The sequence below is a fragment of the Dryobates pubescens genome, chromosome 31 (assembly GCF_014839835.1).
Source record: "Dryobates pubescens isolate bDryPub1 chromosome 31, bDryPub1.pri, whole genome shotgun sequence".
Lineage (NCBI taxonomy): Eukaryota > Metazoa > Chordata > Aves > Piciformes > Picidae > Dryobates > Dryobates pubescens.
This window is the reverse complement of record NC_071642.1, coordinates 7,290,309-7,304,168: the sequence shown is the minus strand read 5'-3', so window position 1 is coordinate 7,304,168 and position 13,860 is coordinate 7,290,309. Positions and strand designations below refer to the sequence as shown.

At 54.3% G+C, this 13,860-nt stretch overlaps 1 protein-coding gene across 1 annotated transcript; it reads right to left on the bottom strand.

Annotated features, from left to right (window-relative positions):
- Positions 1-5,849: 5,849 nt before the first annotated feature.
- Positions 5,850-11,280, bottom strand: GKN2 (gastrokine 2). The gene is made up of 6 exons (XM_009897802.2): positions 11,269-11,280; positions 10,669-10,722; positions 9,643-9,774; positions 7,387-7,497; positions 6,801-6,954; positions 5,850-5,929 (listed from the first exon to the last, which is right to left on the bottom strand). The coding sequence occupies exons 1-6, from the start codon at positions 11,278-11,280 to the stop codon at positions 5,850-5,852; spliced, it is 543 nt and encodes a 180-aa protein (XP_009896104.1).
- Positions 11,281-13,860: the final 2,580 nt, after the last annotated feature.

Here is a 13,860-nt window from a genome sequence, read left to right as displayed (position 1 = left end):
GTGATTTGTTTACATTTTACCACTTTCTGTTCAAGATCTGTGAAAAAATGTTAAAGGCATAGCCTAAAACTGTGGCCTGCCCAGTGCCCAGCCCAGGGGCACAATCCCTGCCCTGCTCCTGCTGCCCACACCACTGCTGCTCCAGGCCAGGCTGCTGGTGACCTTCTTGGCCACCCCTTGGCTCATCTCCAGCTGCTGGCACCCAGCACCCCCAGGGCCTTTTCCTTTGGGCACTTTCCAGCCACTCTGCCCCCAGCCTGGAGCCTTCCTGGGCTTGTTGTCAGCCAAGGGCAGTTGCCAGCCCTTGGCCTTGTTGCACTTCATCCCGTTGGCCTTGGCACATCCACCCAGCCTGGCCAGGTCCCTCTGCAGAGCCTCCAACCCTCCAGCAGCTCAAGCCTCCTACCCAACTGAGCATCATCTGCCAGCTGAGGGTGCCTCAATCCCCTTGTGCAGATTATTGCTAAAGAGATTGAGGAGCACAGGCCAAGGAGTCACAGCCTGACCCTGGCAAATGGTTTTGTGAACTGGGGCTTCTGGGGGAGGTGGTGGGGGCAGGTTCCCAGTGGAGTGGACTCAGTGGCAGAAAGGTTTGGGAATGATCCATGGCACAGGTGATGAGATATCCTGGTGTCCTTGGCAGTGAGGGACCACAGAGGCTTCCTGCCCACTGGTATGTGCAAGGATCAAGAAAGGTTAATTGCAGCAGAGCTGGAGATGTGACTGGAATCTGTGCTAATTCTGCCCTCCCCAAATGCTCCACATAGCTGAGCTGCCTGTCAGTGTGCATCCAATGATACCATTGCTTGGATTCCAGGCATGCCTTGAAACAGCTTCCAGGCTCTTTCAGGAGGCTGGGAGCAAACAATCAGCACAACCCTGACATCCCAGCCCAGGATGAGTCTCGGTTTAGCTTCCAATGCACACACAGAGATCCACCCAGGCACATGCCCAGGGTGAACTCTGCCACAGACACCAAATCCCTCACCCCTGACAGAACAAACCTTGCTCAGAATCACAGAATGGCAGGGGCTGGAAGGGACCTCCAGAGAGCACCCAGTCCAACCCCCTGCCCCAGCAGGGTCACCCAGGGCAGGCCATCCAAGAACACATCCAGGTGGGTTTGGAAAGCCTCCAGAGAAGGAGACTCCACAACCTCTCTGGGCAGCCTGCTCCAAAGGTGCTTATTGCTTTGATGGAGAGAAGCTCTTGGGAGGATCAGGTGACTCTGAAGATGTTAAGTATCTACCCTCCAGGGCTTTCAGCTTGGTGAGGGTGGGGGAGACACTGGAACAGGTTGCCCAGGGAGGCTGTGGCTGCCTCCTCCCTGAAGACGTTCAAAGCCAGGCTGGATGAGGCCTTGAGTCACCTGGTCCTAGTGGGAGGTGTCCCTGCCCATGGCAGGGGGTTGGAACTGGGTGACCTTTAAGATCCCTTCCAGGACCCCCCCAGCCCAGCCCCTCTCATCCCTGGGTCCCAGCTCTGGTAGGACCCCCACAGCCCTGCCCCTCTCAGCCCTGGGTCCCAGCTCTGGTAGGACCCCCACAGCCCTGCCCCTCTCCTGCTGCAGTGTCCCGGTGATGTTCTCAAGGTGTTAGTCTTGTGCTTGAGGCTGCTGAGCCTCCTCAGCAGGGGGTGCTGAGTCCGGGCACTCTGCTTTGCGGGGTGCACACAACCCTCCCACGGCTTCCCACAGCGGCTGCTGGCTGCGCTCCGCTTAGCAAACGGCTGCGGCGCTCCGTGGCGCCCTCCAGCGGACACCGCTGGGAATTTCCCGGTGGGAAGCCTCATGGATTCCAGTGGAAGGAGATCTTTATCAAGAGCCAACCCACAGCTACCGATGCCTAAGGAGCGCTGGGACAGCGGCTGCTCTGAAGCACCTGGAACACATCCAAAGGATCAAGGAGCACTTGGTTAAGTGATGAATAAAACCCAAGCTGCGCATTGCCTTCTGCTGGGGAGGATTTAGGAAAGATGTTGAGATGCTGGAAGGTGTCCAGAGAAGGGCAACAAAGCTGGGGAGGGGTCTGGAGCACAGCCCTGGGAGGAGAGGCTGAGGGAGCTGGGGTTGCTTAGCCTGCAGAAGAGGAGGCTCAGGGGAGACCTTCTTGCTCTCTCCAACTCCCTGAAGGGAGGTTGTAGCCAGGTGGGGGTTGGGCTCTTCTCCCAGGCCCCCAGCACCAGAACAAGAGGACACAGTCTCAAGCTGTGCCAGGGGAGGTGAGGAAGAAGCTCTTCATAGAAAGAGAGATTTGCCCTTGGGATGTGCTGCCCAGGGAGGTGGTGGAGTCACCATCACTGGGAGTGTTTAGGAAGAGCCTGGACGGGGTGCTTGGTGCCATGGTTGAGTTGATTAGATGGTGCTGGGTGATAGGTTGGACTGGATGATCTCAAAGGTCTTTTCCAACTTGGTTTATTCTATTCTATTCTATTCTATTCTATTCTATTCTATTCTATTCTATTCTATTCTATTCTATTCTATCCTATTCTGTCCAGACCCTCTGCTGCCAGGCTCTGGATTTAAAGATTGAAAGGATTTTCAGGCTACAGTTATTGAAGCCAAGAGAAGGACCTTTTCTGCAGGGACACTTGAACTCCTGTTGGTGGTTTCCACTTCCTTGGTCTTTCCCTGCAGCCCAGCAATGGCATTCACCAGCTTGCAAGATGGCTAAACCAGATCAGCTGTAGGCTAAGGCAGGCACATAACACACATGTGGTGAAGTGTGACAGTCAGCAAGGCAGGAAAGAGCAGGAAATAGGGCTGGGCAAACTATAGCATCAAAGAGAGAAAACATCCAAATTCTTTCTCCTGTGTGAGTCCTTTTCCCTGCTTCTGTTCAGAGCTGGCTGCTCATTCCTGCTTGACCTGCACTCAGCTGCCAAAATCAGGATGAACTCCTTCTGCTTTGCAGCCATTTCTGAGATCAGTGATACTGAGGGGACTGCAACAGGCCTAGGCTCAAGGTCTGTTAATTCAGAGCTGTGACCTGGCCATCCATGTGCTCCTGTGACAACAGCCCAGAGAACGAGGGCATGGCTTGAAACTGGAGCAGAGCAGATGTAGATTGGATGTGAGGAACAAGTTCTGCACCATGAGGCTGCTGCAACTCTGCCACAGGTTGCCCAGGGAGGTGATTGGGGCCCCAGCCCTGGGGATATTCAAGGTGAGGATCAACAAAGCTCTGAGCACCCTGATCCAGTGGAGGATGTCCCTGCTGACTGGAGGGAGGGGTTGGACTGGATGAGCTTTGGAGGTCCCTTCCAACCCCAACCCTTCTATGGTTCCGTGTGGGTCAGGTGCTGTGGGAGTCTTCCTGTGCTTCCTTTTCACTTTGTGGTGAGCCTTGTCCCCAAAGGCACAGCAATGTCACAGCAGCTTCCCCTGCAGGGTAGAATAGGATAGGATAGGATAGGATAGGATAGGATAGGATAGGATAGGATAGGATAGGATAGGATAGGATAGAATAGAATAGAATAGAACAGGATAGGATAGGATAGAATAGACCAGAATAGGATAGGATAGAATAGAACAGGATAGGATAGGATAGAATAGAACAGGATAGGATAGGATAGAATAGACCAGAATAGGATAGAATAGAATAGAATAGGATAGGATAGGATAGAATAGAATAGAATAGAATAGAATAGAATAGAATAGAATAGAATAGAATAGAATAGAATAGAATAGAATAGAATAGAATGGAATGGAATGGAATGGAATGGAATGGAATGGAATGGAATTGAATTGAACAGACCAGGTTGCAAAAAGCCCTTTGAGATCATCAGGGTGCTGCATGGGGCAGGGTTTGCTGTGGGCTGTGCAGGCTGGCACTGCCAGAGCAGGTGGGACCTGGAGCACTACTTATCAAGAGCTCCACAGAGCAGCTGAAAGGCAAACACTTTGCTGCCAGGCCTGAGTGGTTCAGTGGGGCTGTGACCTGGAATCAAAGCTAGGAACAATCCCCCATGTTTGAGTACACCAAGGGCAGAATCAGCACCTCCCTAGCTCAAACAAAATGAGGTGGCAGAGAGCTGATATCGAGGCCCTTTGCAGAGGTCTTGGTAGAACTGTTTGCTCTCCCACTGAGGGCAAAGCTGCTGAGGCTGTGACTTCCAGAATCAGTAGGCAGCAAACACTAAAAAGCTAGTTGATAAGCTTTAGATCCCAGGGCCACAGCTCACAGGATGATAGGGGTTCACAGAATCACCAAGGTTGGAGGAGACCTCAAAGATCATCAAGGGATGGTGACTCCACTACCTCCACCCTGGAGGTGTTCAAGAGGGGACTGGTTGTGGCACTTGGTGCCATGGTTTAGTCATGGGGTCTGTGGTGCCAGGTTGGACTTGATGACCTTTGAGGTCTCTTCCAACCTTGGTGATTCTGTGATAATCAGCTCCTGCCCCAAACTTCTCTCCAAAACACGTGGGGCACTCAGCAAGGGGTCACAGCTCTGTGCCCTGGCAGTGTGGTACAAGATGATTCTGTTCTGGGAGGGTCTCTCCTCTAGCTGGGTTTGAGCAGAAAGCTCTCTGAGCAGCCCCACCTGTTCCAACTGCTGCCCATTCCCCCTGGCCCTGCAGAATTCCAGGCTGTTTGCAAATGCTGGCAGCACAGATCTGCTCCCTCCCTTTATCTCTCCATCTGTTTGCTCCCTCCTTCCAGTACATAAGGTGAGTCAACAGCTGAACAGGCCAGGTGCTGATGCCAAAGGGAAGTTCTCCACTGGAAAAGAAAACCCTCTTCTGTTACATTCCTTCAGTGGCATGAGGCACAGAGCGATGCCCAGGCCGTGCTGCAGCCTGAGCATGGGCCACTGAGAGCTGCATGAGGTTCAGCAAGTCACAGTGCAAGGTCCTGCAGCAGGCCAACCCCAGGCATGGCTCCAGGCTGGGGCAGAGTGGGTTGAGAGCAGCCCTGCAGAAAGAGCATTGGGGGTGCAGGGTGCTGAGCAGCTCCCCAGGAGCCAGCAGTGCCCTCCTGCAGCCCAAAGGCAGCTGGGTGCTGGGCTGCAGCCAGAGCAGGGTGGGCAGCAGGGCAGCAGAGGGGATTCTGCCCCTGGGCTCTGCTCTGCTCAGACCTCATCTCCAATCCTGCCTCCAGCTCTGGGGTCCCCAGCAGGAGAAGGACACAGAGCTGTGGAGTGAAGCCAGAGGAGGCCACAAAGATGCTCCAAGGGCTGGAGCAGCTCTGCTGGGAGCACAGGCTGAGGGAGCTGGGGCTGTGCAGCCTGCAGAGGAGAAGGCTCCAGGGGGACCTCAGAGCTGCCTGCCAGGAGCTGAAGGGATCCTGCAGGAAGGCTGCAGAGAGACTTTTGCTGAGGGGGTCTAGAGCCAGGCCAAGGGGGAATGGTTTGAAGCTGAGGCAGAGCAGGGTTAGACTGGAGCTGAGGAAGAAGCTCTTCAGTGTGAGGGTGGTGAGAGCCTGGCCCAGGCTGCCCAGGGAGGCTGTGGCTGCCTCCTGCCTGGGGGTGTTGAAGGCCAGGCTGGATGAGACCTTGAGCAGCTGAGTCTAGCTGAGAGCTGTCCCTGCCCACAGCAGGGGGGTTGGAGTGGATGCTCTCTGAGGCCCCTTCCAGCCTGAGCCATTCTGTGAATGCACCAAAGGGAAAAGCATCTCCTCTGCAGGAAAACCAGCAAGGACAGCTCAGTATCCACTCTACTTTTGGGCAGAGCAAGAAGGCAAAGCATTTGAATTATTGCATCATCTTTATTTGTACATCACAGGCTTGCTGCACTCAGAGCTCAGGGTAGGCAAAAGAAGTTTTGTCCTGGTTGGAGAACTTGGCCACCACCACAACAGCATGCAGAGAGCCAAGCCAATTCCAGCAGCAGAGCTGCCAAACCCCAGACTATTGGATTTTCTCACAGATTTTAATGCCCAGAATGCTTGGAATCCCTGCACTGGCACAGCCATGAATGTTCAGTGGTGCTACAAGAGAGGAGAGAATGAAGATGGAATCACTGACAAGATCCCTGGATCCAGCAAAGCAAACCCACACACAGTTCAGCCCCCAGTTATGGTCCTGTTGGAGGCTGCTGGTGCTCTCAGTGTGAAACTTTCATGGGGTCACTCAAAAGGGTGGAAATAGCTGCACAGCTTTAAAGCACCTTTTGTGCTCCTCCTCTCCCATAACCTGCACACAGCAGCTGGAACACTGGCCTGCAGGAGATGCCCAGTGGATCACTGGGGCATGAGTGTCCTGCAGGAGATGCCTTGTGTGCCACTGGGGCATAAGTGGCCTGCAGGAGATGCCCTGTGTGTCACTGGGGCATGAGTGGCCTGCAGGAGATGCCCAGGTGGATCACTGGGGCATGAGTGGCCTGCAGGAGATGCCCAGTGGATCACTGGGGCATGAGTGGCCTGCAGGAGATGCCCTGTGTGCCACTGGGGCATGAGTGGCCTGCAGGAGATGCCTTGTGTGTCACTGGGACATGAGTGGCCTGCAGGAGATGCCCAGTGGATCACTGGGGCATGAGTGGCCTGCAGGAGATGCCCTGTGTGCCACTGGGGCAGAAGTTGGGCACAGCTGCTCCCCAGTGGCTTGGCTTCCTCTGACACCAGGCTCACCCCTGTGGACCTGCAGATACTGAGCTGCCTAATGGCAAGCAGTGGCCTTTACCAGATGTTCCCAGAGCGTCCCAGAGCCTTACGCTCTCCATCCTGCTAGGCATTTGCTCCTCCCTGCACCAGGGCACCATCCTCCTGCCCCAGAGCTGTCACCTGGCCTTAGGTGCAGAGGGCAGGAAGGTGGCTGAGCAGTGCAGCAGGGGCACAGCCAGGCTGTGGCCCTGGGACTTACGCTGAGTCTTTGCCAGCTCGTAGAGGGGCAGCCCCGAGCAGAGCTGCTTGATGTGCTCCCCGTAGCGGAACCAGTTCTTCAGGTTCCCAAAGAGGGAATGACCAGACTGGAACTCTACCCACACGTTGTTTGGAGAGTAGATGGACTTCATTGTCTGGGAAGAAAAGGAGAGGCAGCATTCAGCAGTGAAGCTTTGCTCCCATTGCTTCTAGGACACCCTTGGAGCAAAACCCCCCAGATCTAAAACCATGAACGGGTTTGGGTTGGAAGGGGACCCCCAGAGCTCATCCAGTCCAAGCCCCCAGCAGTCAGCAGGGACATCCTCCACTGGATCAGGTTGCTCAGAGCCCTGTCCAACCTGATCTGGAATGGTGGCCAGCAGATGGAGAGAGGGGATCCTGCCACTTTACTCCAACCCTTCAGGGAGTTGGAGAGAGCAAGAAGGTCTCCCCTGAGCCTCCTCTTCTCCAGGCTAAGCAACCCCAGCTCCTTCAGTCTCTTCTCCCAGGGCTGTGCTCCAGACCCCTCCCCATCCTTGTTGCCCTTCTCTGGACACATTCAAGTGCCTCAATGCCCAGTCAGTCACCTTCCTCTCGAAGGCCAGGCGCCCGATCTCCTGCAGCTCGGGGATGTACTTCTCATTGATCTTCAGGATGAAGCAGGCCTTGCGTGAGAACAGCCTGGTGGCAATGTAGCCCTGGGAGAGACAGAAGAGAGAGTCAGCTGATTGATTGCTCTCCTGCTGGAGAGCAGCTCCAGGGAGAGAGACCTTGGAGTCCTGGTGTGCAGCAAGTCCTGGAGTGCATTAAGAGAAGTGTGGCCAGCAGGGCTGGGGAGGTTCTTCTCCTCCTCTGCTCTGCCCTGCTGAGACCACACCGGGAATACTGTGTCCAGTTCTGGGCCCCCCAGGTCAAGATTGACAGAGACCTGCTGGAGAGAGTCCAGTGGAGGCTATGAGGATGATGAAGGGACTGGAGCAGCTCTGCTGTGGAGGAAGACCAAGAGCTCTGGGGCAGTTTAGTGTGGAGAAGAGAAGGCTGAGAGGGATCTGAACAATGTCTATCAATACATGAGGGGTAGGTGTCAGGGTGAAGGTGCCAGGCTCTTTTCAGTGGTACTCAGTGATAGGACAAGGAACAAGGGGTACAAGCTGGAACCCAGGAGGTTTCACCTCAACATGAGGACATGGTGTGATGGTGCAGGAGCCCTGGAGCAGGCTGCCCAGAGAGGCTGTGGAGTCTCCTTCTCTGGAGAGATCCCAAACCCACCTGGACATTGTGATCCTGGGCTGTGGGTGATGCTGCTCTGGCAGCAGGGGGTGGCCTGGATGATCTCCAGAGGTCTCTTCCAACCTTTAACCTTCTGTAGTTAAAAATGGCCACTGCTACTAGCAGCTGATTCTCTTTAGGACAATCTAGAGGAAACATCAAGTGGCTGCAGGAGCTGCTGTTGTGGGCTGACTCTGCACCTCCACTGCCACCTTTGGGAAGCAGCCTGCCCAGCCTCATCCATGAGACTTCTGCTGCACTTGCTGCATGTGAGGAGCCATGGCAGCCCATTCTCAACTCTGACCTCACTGAGCTCAGGCACATTCTTCTCACTCTCATAAGCTGCCACCACAGCTTCCACTACAAGTGTCTGTGGTAGGTTGAAGTTTCCCCCCAGCATTAACTTTAAACCAGACCAATTCAGCTAGAAGCAAATGAACTAAAACTACCACAGTGTCCTAACGTGCACCATCATAGGGGTGAAGCTAAGAGATGGCCAAAGGGGAGGAAAGGTGAGGGAAGTCCTCAAGGGAACACTGTTTCAGGACAACTTTGAGTGAGAATCCACGACAATAATTTCTGAGTTTAAAAACTCCCTCAGAGATCCTGTTCAATATCTTCATTGATGATCTGGAGGAGGGGATTGAGTCAGTCAGCAGTAAATGTGCACATGACACCAAGTTGGGAGCAGATGTTGATCTGTTAGAGGGTTGGAGGGCTCTGCAGAGGGACCTTGCCAGGCTGGGCAGATGGGCAGAGTCCAACAGGATGACATACAACAAGTCCAAGTGCCAGGGGCTGCACTTCAGCCACAACAACCCCAGGCAGAGCTACAGACTGGGGTCAGAGTGGCTGGAGAGCAGCCAGGCAGAGAGGGACCTGGGGGTACTGGTTGACAGCTGACTGAACATGAGCCAGCAGTGTGCCCAGGTGGCCAGGAAGGCTAATGGCATCCTGGCCTGCATCAGGAACAGTGTGGCCAGCAGGAGCAGGGAAGTTATTCTGCCCTGTGCTCAGCAGTGGTTAAGCCACACCTGGAGTCCTGTGTCCAGTTCTGGGCCCCTCAGTTTAAGAAGGACATTGAGACACTTGAATGTGTCCAGAGAAGGGCAACAAGGCTGGGGAGAGGCCTTGAGCATAAGCTCAAGGAGAGGCTGAGGGAGCTGGGGTTGCTTAGCCTGGAGAAGAGGAGGCTCAGGGGAGACCTTCTTGCTCTCTACAACTCCCTGAAGGGAGGTTGTAGCCAGGTGGGGGTTGGTTTCTTCTCCCAGGCACCCAGCACCAGAACAAGAGGACACAGTCTCAAGCTGTGCCAGGGGAGGTTTAGGTTGGAGGTGAGGAGAAAGTTCTTCCCAGAGAGAGTCATTAGCCATGGGAATGTGCTGCCCAGGGAGGTGGTGGAGTCCCCATCCCTGGAGGTGTTCAAGAGGGGATTGGATGTGGCACTTGGTGCCACGGTTTAGTAGTCATGAGGTGCTGGGTGCCAGGTTGGACTTGATGACCTTTGAGGTCTCTTCCAAGCTGATTGATTCTATGGTTCTGTGAAGCCCAGGCAGATTCTTACATTTACTTACTTTTGAGTAGTCAAAAATGGTGTCAGAGGAGTAGATGCCAGAGCGGACGTGGACTTCAACGATCTGATTCTCGCTGTGGATGGTCATCGTCCCTGCCACAAAGGAGCTGCCAGGCTCATGCAGGACAAAGCTCTTGGGCACAAACACAAAATCATTGTTCATCAGCTGGCTTGCAGCCTTCAAGAGGTGTAAGACAAGCAAAGGTTTGCTCAAAGCAAATGGCCTGAAATTCTGCCAGGGGAGGGCCGGGTTGAACGCTCGGAACAATGTCTTTGCTGCAAGAGTGGCCAGGGGTTGGCACAGGCTGCCCAGGGAGGTGGTGGAGTCCCCATCCCTGGAGGTGTTCCAGAAACCTGTGGCCATGGCTCTTGGGCCCATGGTTTAGTGTCCATGGTGGTGTTGAGTTGCTGGTTGGACTGGATGATCTCAGAGGCTTGTCCAGCTGAGACAGTTCCATCATTCTGTGACATAAACTGTGGCTGCTAGGTCATAGCAAACCTGGCATACTGCTGGGTGAATAGCAAACCCCTTAACAGCCCTCTAGCAATGTCAGCAGGCTCTCAAGGTGGAGATTAACCATGCAAGAGTGCATTGGGGTGAGAAAGGAGAGGACTGGCCCTGACTGCAGGTAAGGGAAAAGAGCATGGGGTGTTCCAGCCATGCATGGCAGCAGGGACAGGCAGGAGACTGCAGGACTGGCTGGACAGGGCTCTGGGCAACCTGATCTAGTGGAGGATGTCCCTGCTGACTGCATGGGGTTGGACTCAATGACCTTTGGAGGTGCCTTCCAACCCAAACCATTCTGTGAAGAGCCTCCAAACTTTAGCTTGAGCTGAGGGGATGGAGGCACCCCCAAATGTTTTGCTACCCTGCCCCTGCTCAGAACTGTCTCTTTGCTTCCCATCATTGTCACCTTGCATCTTGTCAGTTCCTTCTGTGCTTTGCCTCCTCTTTTATTCCCCCCCTGCCCAGAGATCCACTCCAAGTTGAATGAGCCAGCACTGGCAAGCCTCTCAGACTACTTACTTGCAGTGCAGAAGTCTGAGTCCAGAAGACTCCCAGCAAAACGAGAACTGCAGCCTGTGAAAGGAATAAGATCCTTAGAGGAGAGAAACACCAGGCAGGGCCAGCCAAACCCCAGCTCATGAGCTGGAGGAAGCAGCTGCAGCAGCAGTTTGAGCAGTGACCACTCAGCCCCTGCTCCAGCTGACAGCAGCTGCAGTTCTTCACTGCAAAACTCTTGCTCTTGGGCTCTGTTTTGTCGGTTGGAACTGGAAAAGCAGAAGGGCAACTTACCCACTGCATTGTTCACAAGTCACTCCTTGGTGCCATGCTAACTCCTGATTGCCTCTAAGACCCAAATTAGCAAATCACAGAGCCCCTCATCCCCTCCCCCCCCCCCCCCTTTCTGAGCTGTCATCCAGTCCTGCACTCCTAGCTCGAGTGATGCTTCCCCTGACTCCCGGAGGATGACTGCAGAGGCAGCAAGTGCAAGCTCCCCACTGAACAACCCAAATGAAGGACACACAGATCACAGCAGCCCCAGTACTGCACCACCTGAGCATCTTCTCTAGCCCTTTGCTATTCAAACCAGGCTCCTGCAGCAGCACAAATGGATATACTCACAAATCCGTGCATTTTCCTGGCAGATTAGAGCCAGAGGCTGCAGCAGGTAAGAGTGCAAGGAAGTCCCAGAGACCTTCAACTTTTATACCTTGCTGGAGGTGTGGGAAACACTTGTCAGGACTTTCCTTTGTCACTCCAGCAGGTCAATATCTGCACAGCAGGCTGTGGTAAGCCTCCTATCTGATTTTTGGGCTGGCACAGATAACCTGGCCCTGATATGCTGAATGCATTTAGTAGGCCAGCTTTTGAGACATGAATCACTCCACAAATGGCCTTTATTTACTGCTCTAAACTGCAGAGGAGTTCCCACTCCTTGCTGCTTCCATTTGACAAATATTTAACAGGATATTGTCCAGAACAAAAAGGCATCAGGAATAACTCTGCTATTCATTCACACAAACTGCATTTTGTCTTCTGAATCACAGAACCACCAAGGTTGGAAGAGACCTCAAAGGTCATCAAGTCCAACCTGGCACCATAGACCTCATAGCACCAAGTGCCACGTCCAATCCCCTCTTGAACACCTCCAGGGATGGGAACTCCACCACCTCCCTGGGCAGCACATTCCCATGGCTAATGACTCTCTCTGGGAAGAACTTTCTCCTCACCTCCAACCTAAACCTCCCCTGGCACAGCTTGAGACTGTGTCCTCTTGTTCTGGTGCTGGGTGCCTGGGAGAAGAAACCAACCCCCACCTGGCTCCAACCTCCCTTCAGGGAGCTGGAGAGAGCAAGAAGGTCTCCCTGGAGCCTCCTCTTCTCCAGGCTGAACATCCCCAGTCCCTCAGCCTCTCCTCACAGGGCTGTGCTCCAGACCCCTCCCCAGCCTCATTGCCCTTCTCTGGACACCTTCAAGTCTCTCAATGTTCTTCTTAACCTGAGGAGCCCAGAGCTGGACACAGGACTCCAGGTGTGGCCTAACCAGTGCTGAGCACAGGGCACAATGACTTCCCTGCTCCTGCTGGCCACACTGTTCCTGATGCAGGCCAGGATGCCATTGGCCTTCTTGGCCACCTGGGCACACTGTTGGCTCCTGTTCAGCTGCTGTCCACCAGTACCCCCAGGTCCCTCTCTGCCTGGCTGCTCTCCGCCACTCTTCCCCAGCCTGTAGCCCTGCCTGGGGTTGGTGTGGCTGAAGTGCAGCACCTGGCTCTTGGATGTGTTAAATGTCATCATCTTGGACTCTGCCCATCTGCCCAGCCTGGCAAGGTCCCTCTGCAGAGCCCTCCAACCCTCTAACAGATCAACATCTGCTCCCTACTTGGTGTCATCTGCAAATTTGCTGATGACTGACTCAATCCCCAGATAGTCTGCAGGCAGCTCCTGGAAAGAGCTGTGTCCTGGTGGCCTGCATGCCAGGCACTGATCAGACTCAGCCTTCAGCTATGTCCTGCATCTAGCACACACATGAGATCTTAACAAGCACAGAATCATAAAATCACAGAATGCTGGGGGTTGGAAGGGACCTCTGGAGATCATCCAGTCCAACCCCCCTGCCACAGCAGCATCACCAGGGCAGGTCACACAGAAGACATCCAGGTGGGTTTGGGAAGTCTCCAGAGAAGGAGACTGCAGAACCTCTGTGGACAGCCTGCTCCAGACCTCCAGCACCCTCACAGTGAAAAGGTTTTCCTCTCTGTTCCCATGGAACCTCCTCTGCTCCCAGTGAGTCAAAGCTCTGTTGTCCTGCTGCTGAGCCTCACAGGGGTCAGGGCAGTATAAAGAGGGCCTGGGAGGAGCAGCCTCTGTGTGCACAGCCACCACTGAAATGGGCTCAGACTGATACCTGTGTACCAGCCAGGCAGCTTTGCTGGCTGTGAAGATTCTGACACACAGCTCTTACCCTTAGCCCCTCATTTTTTTCTGCCTCTTGTGATGGTTTGGGTTGGGTTTGGTTTTCAGCTGCCAGGATGAAGTCACATTTTTGGTGTGCTAGGTAAAGCTGGAGAGCAGTCAGTGCTTCAGGTTGCTGCTCTGGGATGCCTGCTAGGCTTTTTCAGGTGGGGAGAGTTCAGCAGCTGCCTGCTGGGGTGAGCTCTTAACAGCATTTGATGGAATCCCTTGGTGGTGCTGGCCACAGGAGTGTTCTGAACACACCAAGCAATGACAGTCACAGAGAGTGAGGGGTTGGAAGGGACCTCTGAAGATATCCAGTCCAGCAGAGAAGGGTCACCCAGGGCAGGTCACACAGAACACATCCAGGTGGGTTTGGAAAGTCTCCAGAGAAGGAGACTCCACAACCTCTCTGGGCAGCCTGCTCCAGGCCTCCAGCACCCTCACAAAGCTTTCTGTTCCCCTGGCACCTCCTCTGCTCCAGCTTTCCCCCAGTGCCCCTTGGTCTGTCCTTGGACATCCCTGAGCAGCTCCTGGCTCCATCCTCCTGACTCTTGCCCTTCTACTTGCCCTGTTGAACATGAATGAGGGCAGCCCTCGGGCTCCTCTGTTCCAAGCTCAAGAGTCTCAGCTCCCAGCACCGCTTGCTTTGGACCAGCTGCCATGCAGGATGAAATCTGTGATGCAATTAGGAGCAAGAGTTGTGCTGCACAAGGCAATCCAGGTAACTTCCAACCTTCTCAGTGCCCCAAGGAGTGCC

What these genes read in the sequence shown, in the direction of transcription:
- GKN2 (XM_009897802.2), bottom strand. An exon ending in CCATTTTTGACTACTCAAAA is followed by an intron (nt 7,498 to 9,642) that starts GTAAGTAAATGT and finishes TGTCTCTCCCAG; the next exon opens with GGCTACATTGCCACCAGGCT. An exon ending in CGAGCTGGCAAAGACTCAGC is followed by an intron (nt 5,930 to 6,800) that starts GTAAGTCCCAGG and finishes CCTCTCTTGTAG; the next exon opens with CACCACTGAACATTCATGGC.